The sequence below is a fragment of the Rhododendron vialii genome, chromosome 7a (assembly GCF_030253575.1).
Source record: "Rhododendron vialii isolate Sample 1 chromosome 7a, ASM3025357v1".
NCBI classification, from domain to species: Eukaryota; Viridiplantae; Streptophyta; class Magnoliopsida; order Ericales; family Ericaceae; genus Rhododendron; species Rhododendron vialii.
Window position 1 is genome coordinate 38094834 of NC_080563.1, and position 17249 is coordinate 38112082.

The 17249-nt window shown below is 38.2% G+C and overlaps 3 protein-coding genes and 1 non-coding gene across 5 annotated transcripts; 3 read left to right on the forward strand and 1 right to left on the reverse strand.

The window, feature by feature from the left end:
• Window positions 1–750: 750 nt before the first annotated feature.
• On the forward strand, window positions 751–1647 carry LOC131332033 (cysteine-rich and transmembrane domain-containing protein WIH2-like). The gene is made up of 3 exons (XM_058366051.1): window positions 751–933; window positions 1182–1323; window positions 1420–1647. The coding sequence occupies exons 1-3, from the start codon at window positions 792–794 to the stop codon at window positions 1490–1492; spliced, it is 357 nt and encodes a 118-aa protein (XP_058222034.1). The 5' UTR covers window positions 751–791; the 3' UTR covers window positions 1493–1647.
• Window positions 1648–3158: 1511 nt separating this feature from the next.
• LOC131332028 (F-box protein At3g12350) lies at window positions 3159–6203 on the forward strand. Of its 2 annotated transcripts, none has more exons than XM_058366046.1 (2): window positions 3159–4447; window positions 5525–6203. In XM_058366046.1, the coding sequence occupies exons 1-2, from the start codon at window positions 3530–3532 to the stop codon at window positions 5621–5623; spliced, it is 1017 nt and encodes a 338-aa protein (XP_058222029.1). In that variant the 5' UTR covers window positions 3159–3529; the 3' UTR covers window positions 5624–6203. The 2 variants fall into 2 exon arrangements, with proteins under 2 accessions (XP_058222029.1, XP_058222028.1); XM_058366045.1 differs by having other exon boundaries at window positions 3165–4447; window positions 5605–6203.
• Window positions 6204–8057: 1854 nt separating this feature from the next.
• LOC131332032 (LIM domain-containing protein WLIM1-like) lies at window positions 8058–12127 on the reverse strand. Its single transcript, XM_058366050.1, has 5 exons — window positions 11642–12127; window positions 10976–11072; window positions 10655–10698; window positions 10412–10501; window positions 8058–8593 (listed from the first exon to the last, which is right to left on the reverse strand). Exons 1-5 carry the CDS (start codon window positions 11774–11776, stop codon window positions 8366–8368), a joined length of 594 nt encoding a protein of 197 aa, XP_058222033.1. The 5' UTR covers window positions 11777–12127; the 3' UTR covers window positions 8058–8365.
• Window positions 12128–15590: 3463 nt separating this feature from the next.
• Window positions 15591–15662, forward strand: TRNAP-UGG (transfer RNA proline (anticodon UGG)). The gene has a single exon. It is a non-coding gene; the product is annotated as a tRNA-Pro (tRNA).
• Window positions 15663–17249: the final 1587 nt, after the last annotated feature.

A 17249-nucleotide genomic window follows, 5' to 3' on the forward strand; every position in this document is an offset into this window, starting at 1 on the left:
GCTAAAAAGTTACAAATCCTATAAAGGTTACGAGATACACCAAAATGTTATGAATCATAATGAAAATGTTACGAATCGTACTGTTGAAATGTTATTAATTCTAGAACAAAAGTTACGAAAGACACTAAAATGTTATGAATGAACCATAAAATAGGTGCATACAGTACATTCTTTTTAAGGGTGTGCATTGAAGACTTTTCCGAAAAAAATATTCTCTTCGCACGTTTCTCAATAACTTTTTCTATCTCTCTCTGCTCATAAGCTCATTACCACTCATTCCAAAACTCAAAACCAAACAAGGGCACAATTTTTTATTTTTTGCTTTTTTTTGCAGCAAAAGCAATAATTAAGCTCTCTTAAATTAAGTTTTTTTTGTTATTAATTAAACCTAATACTCTATCCTATGGAATTTGAAGAGAAGAATATGTGCCTATGAGAATCAAACACTGCTTATGTGCATTAGAGTATAAGGGAGGCACCAACACTCCACTCCACTTGCTCTTAAATCAAGTTTACCTACCATTTTCTTGTGCTTTTTGTTTTGAACTTCCATTTAAATTGGGCCCAAGGTTTCTCTCGTTAATTTAAGTAGATTTTTTATTTTTTATTTTCAAATTCTAGCGAATATCTACAAACATCTACGTAGCTTATCTCTTGTCCTTTTAGCTCTCCCTCTATTTCTCTCGAAATTAAAGAGACAAAATTGGACGTTTGACTTTGAAATATTTTCACCTTTATCCCTTACCTTCTCTGACCTTCTATAAGGATCCAGGAGCCACATATATCACCAAATGCACTCCGTAGTAGTAGGAGTAGTTCTTTTTCTCTGTACTCCTTTGGCTTTGAAAGGTGACAAGATGAGCCGCCATAGCCCCGAGGTGGTAGAGGTACCCGTGATCACCTCCTCTCCTAAAAAATCCTCTTCTCCAATGGGTATGTCTTTCTCTTTCTATTAATTCCTAATCAACTTGGTTTCTTTTTTCGTTATGCTACGTTTCAATATATAGATAATTATGATACATCTCGAACGACAATCATAAAAATTATGGATTTAATTAGTACTTGTCGATCATATATATCCTTCTGGGTTTACCGCTATTTTAAACATTGCTAGAGACGTTTCACATACTTATTTTATTGGGCGTGTACATATGTTTGATATACGTACGTACGGTATTTAGGTGTAGGGAAGGATGGACATCCTCCACCTGCAGGGTTCCCGTTTCAGTCTCATGATCAGCCACCCCCGCCAGTAGTAACGGTACCGGTTGTTGCTTACGTTGCAGAACCCGTTCCCCCTCCTCCTAGTTGCTTGGATATTTGGTACTCTCTCTCTCTCTCTCTCTCTCTCTCTCTCTCTCTCTCAATTCGATATTGAAATCGTGCTCATACCATTTCATGATATTTTTGGATGTGCAGCTTGGCCACTCTTTGTTGCTGTTGCCTCCTGGACACGTGTTTTCCTCCATATGGCCCTTTTCCTTTCTTTTGATTCTCTCTCAGTTTCATTCATGCTTTGATGATCATACATATATAGACAAATATGGAAGGCTTTTTGTGTTTGCAGAATATGATGTATATATATACTTTTCTCTCATTTTTTCTTTAATTGTTCTTCCTTAATTTTCTGATGGATTGAGGTTTTTTTTTTTCCAAGCCCGTTCCCCATCTTTTGGCAAATTCTTCTTTGTCAGGTGGATTAAAAATGTAATCCTATTCAAAATGGAACTGTTCGCGTGTGTGTTTTACTTATTATTGTCAACATCTAGAACTCATGGGGATCGCAAAGTGAGCTTGATGCATGTTCATAAAATGCGAAGAGCTCGTACGTAGCTTAAGTTTTTTGCATTCTTTCTTTCCTTGGTGATAACTAAGGTACTAGTAGTTTAGTACTCTTCAAGGCAACGGACATTCCCCTCTCGTTTGCATACTTAATTGGAATACTTAATTGGAGAGGTCATCTTTACGGAGGGATAGTTACGCGTAAACATCTTGTATTTTTACAAAAAGTCATATTGTCCCTTTTGACTTTTAAAACACTTGTAATCACAATTAATCATGTTATTTGGTGTTGTAATGTCTGAATTTTAATAGGCTTCTAGTGGTCAAATATTTGAGTGTGATCATTAAAAAGTGAAATACCAAAATCATTGCCTAATTTAAGAACGCTAAAAGACAAATATTAAAATATAATTATTAAAAAGTGAAATGTCAAAATCATGGCCTAATTTAATGCTTACAAATAGAAGGGGCACAACAAGTAAACAAAAGAACCCAAAATACGAGCAAAACTTCATGCCGAGTTTCCCAAAGAAGCCTGTTTTTTTTTAAAATCTTTATTCAAAATTTAATCGTATCTGTTAATTTTAAGATTTTTTTGAATTATTGGTTCGTCTCATTTTACTCTCCTAATTTTTTATTTTCTTAATGAAAATAAATTCTTTACACCACGGTGTAAATATTTGTTTCCTCCAAATCAATTACATTGCGCTACGTTGCAAAACAGTGGTCTCAATCAATAAAACATGGCGACGTGGCGTAATGTAATTGATTTGGAAGAAACAAATGTTTACACTGGCTGTGTAAAGAATTTAATCTCTTTGTTAATACTTTAATTTTTTCTCTCTCTAAGATAACCGGGTCTCACAATTTTCAAGTTCTAACATGTTTATGAGACAAAATCGATCTTGACCGACAAGTTGATCTCAGTTATTAAACGTCATCAAGCCAAACAATAATATCACATGTGAGAAAAGTGTGATCGGAGAGGGATCGAAAAAAATGTTGCTATTGTTGAATCCAATTCTTTACACCGCCGGTGTAAATATTTATTTCCTCTAAATCAATTACATTGTACCACGTTGAAAAATAGTGGTCTCAATCAATAAAATATGGCGACGTGGCATAATGTAATTGATTTGAAAGAAACAAATGTTTACACTGACGGCATAAAAAATTTAACCTCTTTGTTAATACTTCAATTTTTTTTCTCTCTCAGATAATTTGGGTTTTACAATTTTTAAGTTTTAACATGTTTATGAGACAAATCGATCTTGACCGACAAGTCGATCTCAGTTATTAAACGTCATCAAGCCAAACAATAATATCACATGTGAGAAAAGTGTGATGGGGAGAGGGATCGATAAAAATGTTGTTATTGTTGAATCCAATTTTTTTTTTTTTGAACGGCAGAAAATATTGTTGAACACATGAACCCGTGCTCTGTCCGTAAGAAATCACGATTACACACGCTTAAGGCAGCAGAGATCCATTTCTCAAAGCTTCCACTGTGCTCCACGCAACCTCACCCAAAACTCCTCACAAAATTTTGAAAGCATAATTCCACGGTTTCCACCCCTCCTAAGAATCTTCCCCAAGAATCATCAACATCACCTCTCTCTCTCTCTCTCTCTCTCTCTCTCTCTCACACACACACACACACACACACACACACACACGCATTTCCAAACCCCAAACCAAGATCCAATCAAGATCAAGAAACAGAGAGAATCCAATCCGAGTTCCAACCATGGCGAATCCCAATTCTTCAACCCCCTTCTTCGACTTCCCAGAAGACGTCCAGCTCTGCATCCTCTCCTTCCTCACCCCCTCCGAGATATCCGCCTTCGCCGCCACCTCCAAGCCCTCCCTCTCCCTCTGCCGCCACCTCTCTCCCAAGCTCTGGTTCTCCCTCTGCCACCGCCGCTGGTCCTCCAAAACCCTCATCCATAAATGGTCCCACCGCAACAAAATCCCCTTCAAGCACCTCTACCAAACCCTGGACGCCTACGACCAGCTCATCGGCTTCTGGCGCCGCAGTGGCACCGCCGGCGCCAAAACCCTAGTCCACTCCCCCCCGCCGCCCCCCCTCGTGTTCTTCGAGTGGGGGCCCTCGTTCGTAGCAGGTTCTAGGGTTTCGCCATGTAAAACACCTGGTTTGTATCACGTAATTAAATCTCCGTTTATTTGGTTAGGTATTGGGGCTAATGGTGAGCCAGTGAGTTTCGTTGATCCGGAGTGTAAGTTGGAATTGTGTGATGATTTGGAAAGATTGCTAGACAATGATGAGTTGGTGCCGGTTAGTGTTAGTTTTATGGGGAGTGGTCATGTGGTTGTGGAGGAGAATGCGAACTTTTCGTATTCAAATTCTCCGGAGGGGGGGAGGATTAGGAGGGTTTCGAGTTCGGGGAATTTGAGGGGGGAGGAGTGTGGGGTTGTTGTGGAGGATGTGAGTGGGTCGCCCGGGAGCTTACCGGATCGGTTGGTGTCGGAGATTTATCAGCACTTTGCGAATAGGACGAGTCCGGGAGGGGAGAGGGCGTCGAGGAGGCAGAGGAGGAGGGAGAAGGAGAGGCAGGGGAGGAGGAGGAAGTGGGAGCCGGAGCATTTCGTGAAGATTGTTAATTGCTCGCCTACGCGGTTGAGGCCTTTGCAAGGATTATGGAAGGTGGCGTTTTTGTTCTTTTTTGGTGTTGTTGCACTTTGCAATTACTGCTAGAAGCTCATATAATCTATTATGCAAATTGCATTTATGAATAGAAGTTGTGACATTTACTGCAAGTTCGTAACAAAGACTATTGCTCTTAGCGAAAATTAGTGGATTCTAGGTACTCGGTTGTCAATTGGCTTCTTAGTCTTTATAGCACTCTGATTCAGTATTTTCTACATAGTTTTGATGCTTGAGTTCAGTCGTGTATCTTAGGCCGTTGCGCCTTTAAATTTGCACACGCTTGTTTTAAATGCTTTACATGTGTGAAGGTGATGACAGTTAGTTTTCCCAGAGTACAGTTGCTACGTTGGGATAAGAGGGTGTGTTGTTAACGGTTGTAGATAATCGTGCCAAGTTGGCACTTTGGTGAGACTTGAGATTATGCTGGACTTTTATAAAATCCTCCCACCTTTGTGTTTTTTATGATTAGATGAGAATTTCCTCCAAGTCAGCCATTATATAAGAATTACAAGTTTGAAACTGGGGTCCATAGCCTGTGTTGTAGGATTTTCCTGTGATTTTCTTCTGCATTTTTCCATTGAAGGAAACTAGGTTTTATGTAACTTGATGCAAGTATGATTTTTTCGGCATTAATTCTATGTAAAGGAACTTTATTATATGTGACTTGATTCTGCATTGCTTGCTATACAAATTAGATGTAACTTTAATATATATTAATCACTGAGAAAATTATTTTCATTCATTGAGCTGAAACTTCATGGTTGAGGAAGTCAAATAGGAATTCTCCGCAGTTGCTCCATCATACCTCACCCTTGGATTAAATTGCTGTTCTTTTTCTTTTCTTTTTTTCATGTGCTGGTTTTTTAAGTTGCTAAATTTTATGTTCTATGCGAAATAGTTTTGTGACCTTAAGTTAGTTCGGATGAAGAATTTATTGCTACCGTCTTGAGCTAATGTGATCTCCTCCACAGGCTAGATGAGTAATCAAATAACATTGCCTGCTGAGAAACACATGCAACTAAAAATGCATAATCTTTCACTGACACTGGTGATTGTTTTGCAATGTTTCTCTAGCTGCTGATACTGAAACATGGTGGCGTGAAGGGATCTCTCACTAAAGCTCATATGATGCTTTCACCTGTTTCTTGCTGCAGGGTATTTGTGATGATATGAACCTGGATTTTTATCTTGTTTCATATGATGACATTGGGGGCATTGCATGCCGAAGGGTTGGAGACTCGTCTCATCTGTTTGCCGAATATTCCCCAGTCTTTTGGACATCAAACACTACATTCATTGAATCTCCATTTTCTGCTGAAGAAGAATATATATATGATAGTCGCATACATCTCCGACCACCTGAAGCAACAGATTCCATTCATGGGCAACTGCCTTGGATGGAAAATCAAGTGGTCTCTCGTATTCTTGATATCAATTCAAGTTATGATCTAGTAATTCCAAACCTGGCTGGAGCTTCTGCGAATCCTCGGCAGGTGCAGGGAAGAATATGGCTGTATGGGAATGGGTCATTTGGGTTTGGGTTTCTCCGGAACAATTACATTATAGACCTGAAGCATATTTCTCAAAATGGTTGTATTCTTGATACTATGGAACTTTGTAATGACTGATATCCTTGGGATCATCTCTGTGTACAAAATTCCTTGTAGCTAGATGTTATTTATGTGGTGTGGAACTTTGTAACATATTTACACGAGTAATGAAATAATTATTCCTTGAGTGGACTTCATTTTTATTCCTTCTTTTGTGCTTGGGTCGTAGAACTAATTTCTGAAGCCCATATTTTTGTCAGCATGATGCTATTGCTTTATCTTATGTTGTGGGCATGATTGATGGTAACTAAGCCCAGTCTTATGTTATGCTTTTCTTGGCTTCCTTGTACTTGAAAAAGTACATGGGTAAGTAGTGGCAAAAAGTATATGGCTTTGATGGGAGTAGACTATGAAGTAGGAGTTGTACGAAAGAGTTGTGAGAAAAGAGTACATTGTCGACAGTTCTGTAACTGCTCTTACTGGGGATTTTATACCGTTGATCTGTAACTGCTCTTACTTGGGATTTTATACCGTTGTTCTGTAACTGCTTTTACTTGGGATTTTAGACCGTCGTTTTGTTTCTGCTCTTATTCGAGATTGTTTTTCTGTTCTCATAAAAATTGCCTCTTTTAGTATGACCTTTTTTATTATTGTGTACTTGCAGGCTGTTTTAAAGTTACTACAGGCCCGCCAGTTTGTAACTGTCGGGGTTTCCTCATCCTGCAATTCAACACTTCTGATGAGAAGTTGATGGCCATTTAAAACCCAGATCAACTCTTCTGGAGGTAGCTTTCCTGTTATTGATCAGGTGTTTAAGTTCCTTTAAGCTAGTCACTAGTCGGTGTTTTATTTTTATGTTTCATGGCTGAAATCTGTATTCTACGGCTGGTGTTACGTAGCATTCTCTAAGCTTTCGCTTTGGCAGAGCTTTTCAGCACAGCTCATTTCAATTTCTCTGTTATCTATTGTAGTCCTTGCAGACGATTTCTTTTGCAGTTCAGCATCTAATGTTCCTATAATACCACTCTAAAAAGTAATACTCCGTAACACTTTGACTGTGGGCTAATGTCTGGCTGCTTTCATGGGAACTGAGAACATGATCTTGCGTGCATGCTCGTGCAACATATCTGCAATGGAGTGGGTTGAAAGTTGATGATGCGTTCTTAGTTTTGGTTGTCTCACTAACCTCTGCAACAATTTTTTATTCTCTGTCTCCTCTCTTATTTTGTGTGCAATGATTGTGGATACCAAGGCTGTGACTACCGTACTGGACCGGCCGGTATGGTACCCGGTCCGGTACAGTACCCGTTTTTCATAAAACCTGTACCTCACCCCTCTAGTTTCGTTCTGGTGCAAATATTGGTCATACCAAGAAATACTTGCAGGTACTGGTCGGTACCGGTCATACTATATGTTTGATTTGATTTGATTTTTCTGTTTTTTAGGTGATAATCCGATAATTAGTTCTTTTGTACTAAAAAAATCATAATTTCCTCTATATAATCTTTCACAATCACTACTACTACTATTATTTTTTCATATGTATCTTCATGTTGGTTGAATGTTTTGAGCTTTTTAAGCATAGATAGGAGTAAACAACAAATTAATGTATAATATTTACAACGCAAAATGCGAGACAGTACCCGAAATTAAACCAGTAACGGTACGTACCGTAAAAATAAGGAAAACGGTACTGCTCCTTGTACGGTATTCAGAACCTTGGTAGATCCACTCTTTCCCCTCAACTTCTAACTTTCCTCCACTTTTCATGTGGTTCTTTTGATACTTTTCATAGTTTGCTGTGTTTTTTTGCTAAGACATCATTTGCTGTTATTCTTTGGACAATTTCTGTCCAGGATATAAACTGAACGGCTGTAGGGAGTTCAAAAGGAAATATGAAGCCATCTCTTGTCAAGTTTACTGTCATGAATGCCGATCAAAAAAGTACTGTCATTAAGTAATCCAAACCAATTTTAGCTATGCTTCTAAACATATAATTCTCAACAGTACAATACATATACATGTACATATATGTATATGTCTGTATATGAATGGTATACAAGCAAAAGCAACCGGCACCAATGGCATTTATTCAAAACTGATGGAAGGGAATAAGAGTTTTCCAATAACACTGGCATATTACTTGTCTTATGATATTAAGAATAGCCAAGTCCTCATGAAAGCACAAGAAACAACAAACGAAAAGACAGAACACACAAACTGGTAAGTGGAAACATTCGAGACTTCCATCCACTTTGGTAGTGTAAAACATTTCTCCACTGCATGGAAAGTAGAAGATCATTACTGCATTAAAATGGACCGCAGAAAAAACCACAAGATTGAGGGTGAATATTCCTCAAGCAGATCATGACTCAGCAGCAACTTCTCTGACCTTGACTTTTTCATTTGCAGAATCCTTCTCATGGTCACCCTCGAGCTGGCTTAAGTTGCCTTTCTCCCTTATCAGTTGGGTGTGGTGGTGTTTGCAGTAAAGCCGGCCCTCATGTGCAATGTAGTTGGAAGGGCTTATTGTGCAGCCTCCATGGCTGCATTTGAAACAACTTTTGTGGTACGCCGTTCCATTCACCGTAACCTTGCCATGAAATGCATATTACTAGTCAATGTATAGGCGGACATGTTTTTGATACCAGAATTAGTCTCTGTATTCAGACTTTGAACTTTATTTGCCCTACTTATCCAATATTTCAATATCTTAGAAACAGAAGAAATATACAAATAGGAAAAAAACCATGTGGAGGTTTTGAATTCTGTGCATACTAGAGGGAGCATGGAGTTAGGTACAAGAGTCGCCTCCTGGTATGCATCTCAATGTCGAGTTTATCTAATTCCGATGTCAAGGACGCAAGGACACAATAAGTATATATAGACTCGTAGTTGTTATATACTTGGAAGCACTGACACAACACAACACCGCATTACATGCTCCAGACATGTCTTATGTCTTTTTTCAAATGGACATGCTAGGACACATGTTTGGGACACGCCAAGACACATTTGGAAACACGTTAGGGCATATCAGGAGATCAAAATGCAAATTTTATTTTATTTTAATTAAACCAGAGTTGAAGTTTCCCTATATGATCAGTTCTTGAATACGTACAAGTGACGGCTGATTTTCATATGTTCACGAAGTCATGTTTTCGGTTTGTAACATTAATTTGGTAGAAACAAGGCTTATGTGCACCTCAACTAATCCTTGGTCCACCAGCAACGAGTCCGATTAATGCCGGACTGGCCCCATAAGAATTTATGGCATATGGGAGGTTTCAAACCTGGTACCTTAGGAGGGAGGATTGACCATCAGGCCAACCCCATGGGGTTTATGAATAAACATCTATTTTAACACCCTGTCCCAACCAAAGACCCCATAATGGATACACAATTAACTATTCATTGAGAATTTCCCTTTATCCCCCAACTCTGCGAATAGCTCCATACCTCTTAGTTTTCTTTTTCCTCTTCCTACGTCCTTTTTCCTCCCCCTTTTAAGTTCTTGTCTCTCTCCATTTATAGCACATGATGACTCTTCACCATAGTGGCTTATTGCATGACACATGCACTCTTTAAACAATACTAATTTTGTTTGTCTATCCCTTGCACCCTTATCCTTTCTTTAGCAGTATACGGCCACCTCATGTAAGCCATGTAATTTGTCTTTCTTTTTCTTTTTTTCCTTTTGATGTCAATCTCTATGCCACTTATAGTTATGTGCCTTTGGTATTTATTTGAAACTATTTCAACCACTCCGTATATGGGATGACACATGTACTCTTTAAACAATATTGATTTTTTCCAACCATAGTGGCTTATTGCCTGACACAAGCACTCTTTAAACAATACTAATTTTGTTTGTATATTCCTTGCACCCTTATCCTTTCTTAGCAGTATATGGCCACCTCATGTAAGCCATGTAATTTGTCTTTTTTCCTTTTGATGTCAATCTCTATATCACTTATAGTTATTGACCTTGGTATTTATCTGAAACTATTTTAACCACTCCGTGTATGGGAGGGTGTCACATCTAGAATACTTATTTTTGTATCTCACGTGATCCCAACGCATACGTATCCAAAGTTGTGGAAAAATACCTTGCCCGTGTAGTGTGGTGTCCATATCTGTACTTGATTCATGGGTTATATATTTACTTCTTTTGGTAGGGAAAATGGTGCTTACAAAGTGCAGTGGAGCATATGTTTTTTTTTGAGGGGTAGTTGTATGTTTAGTTTTACGGTGAACTCGAAAATCTACTACGTATTGTTTCTCAGTGAATGTCCGGTTAACATTTCAGAGACATATCTCATACCTTACCCCGACAAAAGGATTCTATACGTTTAGAAGAGTTTATGTAACATACATTGCTGGAAAACAATTCATGAATTGCATTGTGTACCTTTTCAGTTGGATAGACGGTATTCTTACAGCCCAGGCATTTATCTCTGGTTCCCCCGAACATGTTTGATGCTTTACTCGCCAGAGGTTTCTGTCAATCAAAATTAGCAGCAAGTTATAGGAAAGTGTACACTTCTTTAGTTTAAGGTTGTAAAGGGATATTGTCATTAATTCAAAGGGGGTAACTGTAACTTCCCCATATATAGTAGCATATTGGTGAGCTCCCAGATTACAGGAACAATACCTGATTATCAATAGGTTTCTCTGGTTTCACAATTTTTGGTGTCCCTGGATTTGGGAAAAGAAAGAAATTAGCTTGATCTGTCAATCGATAAGCATTTAGCCCCCTTTGTTTGATGAGATCAATAGTAGAGGGATACAATATCCCATACGATGTGTAATCCTATCAGACTAGTATTGATGAGAAATAATTCTACACTTCGTAGGGTTATTAAATCCAATGCATGTTTAATCCAGATGTAGTTCAATTCCGGTCGAACAAAAGCTTATGGAAAAGGCTACACCGTTTTTCTTCCTTTTTCAACAAAAGAAGCCTGAGATTTACCTTCAAAGCTTTTGTCAAGGCTACCGGTCATTTTGAAGAGTTGATCGAAGTGTGGCCTGCAGTACAGGACCCCCTCAAAGGAGTTGTAGTTTCCAAGCTGTAAAATACAAAGCATCCCTTTCAGACTTTCATGTGAAAAGGTGTGAAAGTGTCCACCCTCTTTTTTTCCCCCTTTCCCTGGAATGAATTTTGGCAATTTGGCCAAATTGGCATTAAGGCTGCGGTTGGATCATGAATTTGTAGATCAAGGAAAAGGAAAACGACCGAAAGTAAAAAGAAATAAATTGAGCTTGGTTATCTTCTTGGCTTGTCTTTTACCTTTTCTTTTCTTTTCTCTTCTCAAGTCCATCCGCAAGTTTGTGATCCGAGTTAGTCTCGGATCATGACTTTGTTGAAAGATTTATACAGAAGGGGGAGAAAAAATCAAGGATAATATAAGAAGAATAGATAACTCAATTGCTTCTTCTTTGATTATTCCATCATTTTCCTTTCCATTGGCAAAAACAGTAGTAATTCATTATCCAAAACATAGCCAATTAGCCTCAGCCACAGGGTGATTGCCTCATATTCAGATCTGAATCTGGTTTAGTTTTCAAAATTGCCATTAAGATGAGACTTGCACACGCGCACGCACTTGTATATAGTTGTATGTAATGGTATTATTACCTTGAGTGTTCCTTTGCAGTGATGGCATCTGAAACAAGCCTTGTGGAAGACACGGTTATCTGCAGTCAGCTTGTCCACCAGATAGACTGTCTTTTCACATGCCATGCACTTCTGGGTTGTTCCTGCAAAGGCCATGGCTTCCAATTCTCACACACAACAAGAAGAAGAAGGTTCTGCCTCTTCTCTCTCTCTCTCTCTCTCTCTCTCTCTCTCTAAAAGAAGGGATCCAGTGACTGAGAAATCTTGAAGGGTGAGGAATGTTGAAGGGGGAGAGATAAGGTGGGTAGAGAGAGAGAGGTGGTTAACAGGGGATACCAAAAGCAGAGTGCCAGAGTTGGTCGTTTTTGACAAATCATTTTGTCCGAATATGTAAATCCCTCTGACGACCTTTGCCAGATATTTTGCCACCTTTTCTTCTCTCTACTTCTCTAACTCTGATTAAAGCATACATAAGCAAATGGTAGTCCTTTTTGGGAGCTGTTCAGTTTTTTTTTTTTTTTGAATAGGTGTTTATTTAGGTTGTTAGTTCATATGAGTCGTTTGCTTTGTAAGCTCTATCGCGTAGATAGTCGTTTAGAGAAAAAAACAAATTACTTCGACAATTGTAATCGCGTAGTTTAATCATAGTTGTCTTTTGAAAAATGGAATACGATATTGAAATTAGCCTATTCAGCTTTTGAAGCTGATTTATGAAATTTGAATAAGGAGTGGAGATACTCTTAGAGCACTGAATATTTCTTCCTTCACTATGCCGGCTAAAGATGGACCATCTTTCCTTCTTTTTTTCTTTGCTATACAGTGATAGCGTTTGCACGTAGTAGTTAGCAAGTTACGACAACAGATCAGTGTCGTTTTATTAACTTAAATTTGAGATCTTTTCCGTGGGCATTGAAGCCCCCTTGCGATGTCGAGCATTTTAGCATGGAATATCTCTAGCAACAAAGTTGTCGTGAGATTTTAGGCATTGTAAAAAGTAGAAAATAGGAAGCAATAATTGTTCCTTACAAAACCACCAAGGTCACATGACGGAGGAGCCCAGTTTGTTGGTGGTATCACTTTCCCATGTTGAATGTCTGGCATCATCTGTAAAACACCACAGGAATCTCTCTCTAACAAGAAGAGAGAGAGAGAGAGAGAGAGAGAGAGAGAGAGAGAGATGTTTTCAAATTCTTCAATTTTTTGGTATCACTGTCCATGACCCTATAATGCCAAACATGAGTGCTGCTATGTGTATAAATGAAATGTACATATGGATTTTATGAGGTCCACCTCGAATCCCACAAAGATGATTCGAACCGTTTATTATTTTTAAAATATTTTTTATGGAGCCCTGTAAAAAATCACCTCAACTTGATATCGGGAAGGATTTTTTCTAAATTTGTAAGGGTAAAACTAAGGAGTTAAGTAGTTTCGCTCTTACAAATTCAGGAAAAATCCTTACCGGTATCGGGTTGAGTTGGCTTCTTACAGAGCTCTATAAAAAAAATGTTTTGAAAATAATGGACGGTTCGAATCATCTTAATGAGACCCGAAATGTACCCCACAAACTCATATGTACATAGTATGTACATTTCATATGTACCCAGAGCTTCATTTGCGGAAAAAAGGTTCTAAAGGGATAGAAAAGTCTTCTGGTATATTTAGCAGCTTCCCCCACCCCCCAAAAGAAAATTTGTCTTTTGAAGAGATGGCTGAGTGGGATGTACTATTACACACATATATGAAGGGCGGAGCCAAGATTTTTGAGGGGTGGGGTTAATACTTAATACATAACTAATCTGGTCTTTTTTCTAATTTGGTAATTGCAAATTTGATAAGTATTTAAGGAGACAATACTGTAATTGTAGTGAACGTGCTTCATTCTTAGGGCAATTTCATCACATTCGTGGGGTCAAATTCTCATAATGGAGCAAAATTTCGTTGAACAATTGAAGAAATTTAGAAGTCAATGGAATCAAGTGACCCCACTTAACTCCTTTTCTGTGCTTATGTGAATGCAACCCATTGCTGGTAGTAATAAAATAGGCAATTTTATTATTTTAAGTCTAATGCTATGGTGCCTCCAATTATCGAAATTATTCGCTTCATTAAAAAATGTGGGATTAACATTGTTAACTGTAAATTTCAGATCTTGTTTGGTTTGCGTTGCTTACAATATGACATACATCCCACAAAGATAAGCAAATTTATTTGGTTCTATAAATAGTTATTTTCTTATATCCTATTTTAGATTGTTGATTTTCCATATAAAGTAAGTAATTAAGCTACCAAAAGTGTCCAAACAATTCTAGTATTGGCTTATTGCTTATTTCTGAGAGTTTGGTAGGAAATTAAACAGGAAATAAAGGACTAGCCAGCTATATAAAAAAGGGTGGGATGGTCTTTTTCTCTCTCCTATAAAAAAAAATGGATGGTCTTAATTTCAACAACCAATACCAATACCTGGCTCATACATCGGGAGTTTGGGTATTGTGTGTGTGTGTGTGTGTTTAAAATGTCCATTATGTCTCTCCCAAGTCAACAATTGCTTAGATGAGTTGGTATATGAAATTACTCTGTTGCCCTCCTTCAAAGCAACCAAGTCTCGCCCATCCGTTGTGGTTTGGGTGTTGGACCTTTGGTGCAAGTCCATTGGGCTCTCTGTTGTGGTGCCACTCTTTAATGGTGAGACTCTTGGGCCTGCGTCAGCTGGACTGTCTCCCAAATCGAGAGTTTGGATATTATGTATGTGTTTAAATGGTCTATTATATATCTCCCTAGTCAACAATTGCATATGTGAATTGGTATATAGAATTACTCTCTTGCCCTCCTCCGAAGAAACCAATACCAATACCTAGCTGGATGGCTTTCAGTGTCTAAACAATCTAATCATTTCATCTTCATCTGTAAGAATGAAAATGCACGTGATCTCATTTTAACTTTAAAACCTACTGTAATTATTTATAATAGCAAACCGTTTGATACTTGATAGGCACACATTTAGGTTAACAAAACACACACAAATGGGTTCGAATCCGGTGTGAACGATATATTTGTTTCAATATGGGGAGTAATTTTTTTAATGATCAGCTGAGTTGAGGTTAGAGTAGTATAGATGTTTCTTACAAATGATGACCAAAAAGAAAAAGAAAAAAAAGCACTGGTGGTGATACAATGAATGGTAATTTGGCCCATATGATGATGACTTTGTGGGGTGTCTGATTGGCAATCAATACAATCGTTGAAAGGAATTGAAGTGGCTGACAGCTCTCCCTCAGTGCATGAATGCCCCCGCCAGTTGTTCACCTATGCAAATGAGTGATTAACTCCGTCCCATTTTAAACATGAGAGAGGGTGTGATTTTGAGTGTGGCGGTAGAATTTTTATTTAAATATCTCATACGAAAATTTGTGTATTTTTGAATTTTTTGTATAGATGTTATCTAATTTTCTTACACCAAATTAAAGTATTGAATAAGTATTCAATAAGGGATAAGGTATCACTCCCTCCGTCCCAAAAATTATGTCAATTTTTTTTTATCTTCGTGTCAATTTCAATAACTCTCTCAATTGATTTTTAAGTGTCCAGCTTCGTAACTCCAACTTATTGAAGAGACATCATCATTACAACTTGCACATCAATTTTTACCTCTACTTTTTCTACTCACCATTTATGAAGATATCATCATTATACTTTTATTCATTAATTTTTTAAAATGAAATCTACTTTTAGGAACAAAATATAAAATGTATCATTTTTTACCCGCTAACCTTATGAAATTGACATTTATTAAGGGACAATCCAAAATAGAATACTGAACTTTAAAAATATATACAATATGAATCTTGTTGCTTCGCTTTGCTTTCATTTTTCCTTTTCTCCATAGACTCGAGAGATTCTTTGCGTATGGTATACTCTGTTAAATTGAAGTAGAGTTAAATAGCATAACTTCTTCAGGCAAGTCATACTAGGGCATTTGGTCTAGTGGTATGATTCTCGCTTTGGGTGCGAGAGGTCCCGAGTTCGATTCTCGGAATGCCCCCCTTTTTATTAATTACTCCTATATTATTATGTTTTGCATTTTTTCCTTTTCTGTCAAAGACGAATTGGCTATGTAACCATACAAGGCTTTTTAGTCGGCCCACTCAGGAGAGGATTGGCCCAATGTGGATATTGGGCCTAGACAAACCAAACTGAACCGAAAAAAACCAGATACAATACTACTATAATTAGCTGGACTAAGGCCGAAGGTAGGAATTTGTTTTGACATGTCTCACCTCGAGATGTAAAGTCTTAACTCCGTCTCCGAAGTCGGCATTAGGATTTTTCGTAAAAATCCTAATGCCGACGTCTCCGGTTTGCAACGCAAGAATTTCATTGGCGCCTTTCCAACAGATTCTGACATGCCTCACACCTCAAGATGTGAAATCCCAACTCCATCTCCGATGTCTACTGTTGCGATTTTGCCAAGTGGCTCGACCGCCCCGTTCGCAATGCAAGAATTTTATTAGAACATCTCCAACAGATTCTCGAAAAGTGGTGGTTGATTGAGAAGCATATGCATTGACGGAAAACGATATTCCATCAAAATGAAAACATTAACAGAAGCCAAAAATTCTAAATATTTCATAAAAAAAATGTTTCATAAACTCAAGATAAAATTAATACTCCACTATCTTAGCTTTTAGTATTTTTGATCATTTATCTTAGCTTTTATATATATTGCCCGAAAGAGAGAGACAGGGAGGGAGAGAAGAATCTGTTTGAAGAGTTGTAAATGGCCAACAATTAAGGGTGAATTACTTGGTGTTACTGTGTCATGGGTCAGAGCCTTTACTAATGGTGTCGAACATTTTTTTTTTCCAAAAGTTGAGAGGTAGTATTCATCAAAAGATCCCCATGGGATAAGGTTGGGAGTCCATAGATCGAATATTTCAACAGAAAAGAGCGTATAAGAGCATAAATGCGCCGCCCTACAGAATGAGAAGAAACCCCTCAAAGGAGGACAAAACCTTCGAAGGAGGACAAACCCCTTGAAGGAGGACATTATTAAAACAAATAACAAAATAAAAGAAGCACCGCCGAGACATCCGCTGTCACTCTTTCGCAACCACCTTGATAGACTCATAACCACCACCTCTACTTCACAAAATAGGAACACATCATTGGGAGGTGGTCGCCAAGCAAACGAGGAAGACTATGTCAGGTCACAGATCTAAGAAGATGGAGGTTGAGAGAGGTAGTGGACAATATCTTACCCGCAACCACTGAAACCGAATCCTTGGAACGTCGTCGGAAAACGAAAGTTTCCAATGGACGCCCGAACTTCAATCGCAGAATTAAGAGAGAAGATGGTTCGACAGTGGGGGAAAGAGAACTGAGGAAGAGAGAAATTTTCACAATTCACAAATAAAAAATCTACACCTGAGTAATCAATAGAGAAAATTTCTCCCATGGGTCATCTGGCACCATGCCTACGCTATTGGCGTCGCTCCTGGTCACAGGACGATTAACTCGGTCGTTTAATTTCATGACTTCAAAATTAGCCGAGGTACTTTTAAGTTGGTTCGGATATTTGGTAAAAGAAAAAAAAAATCAGTGGATGTGGCATAGGATTGTCGGAACTTCG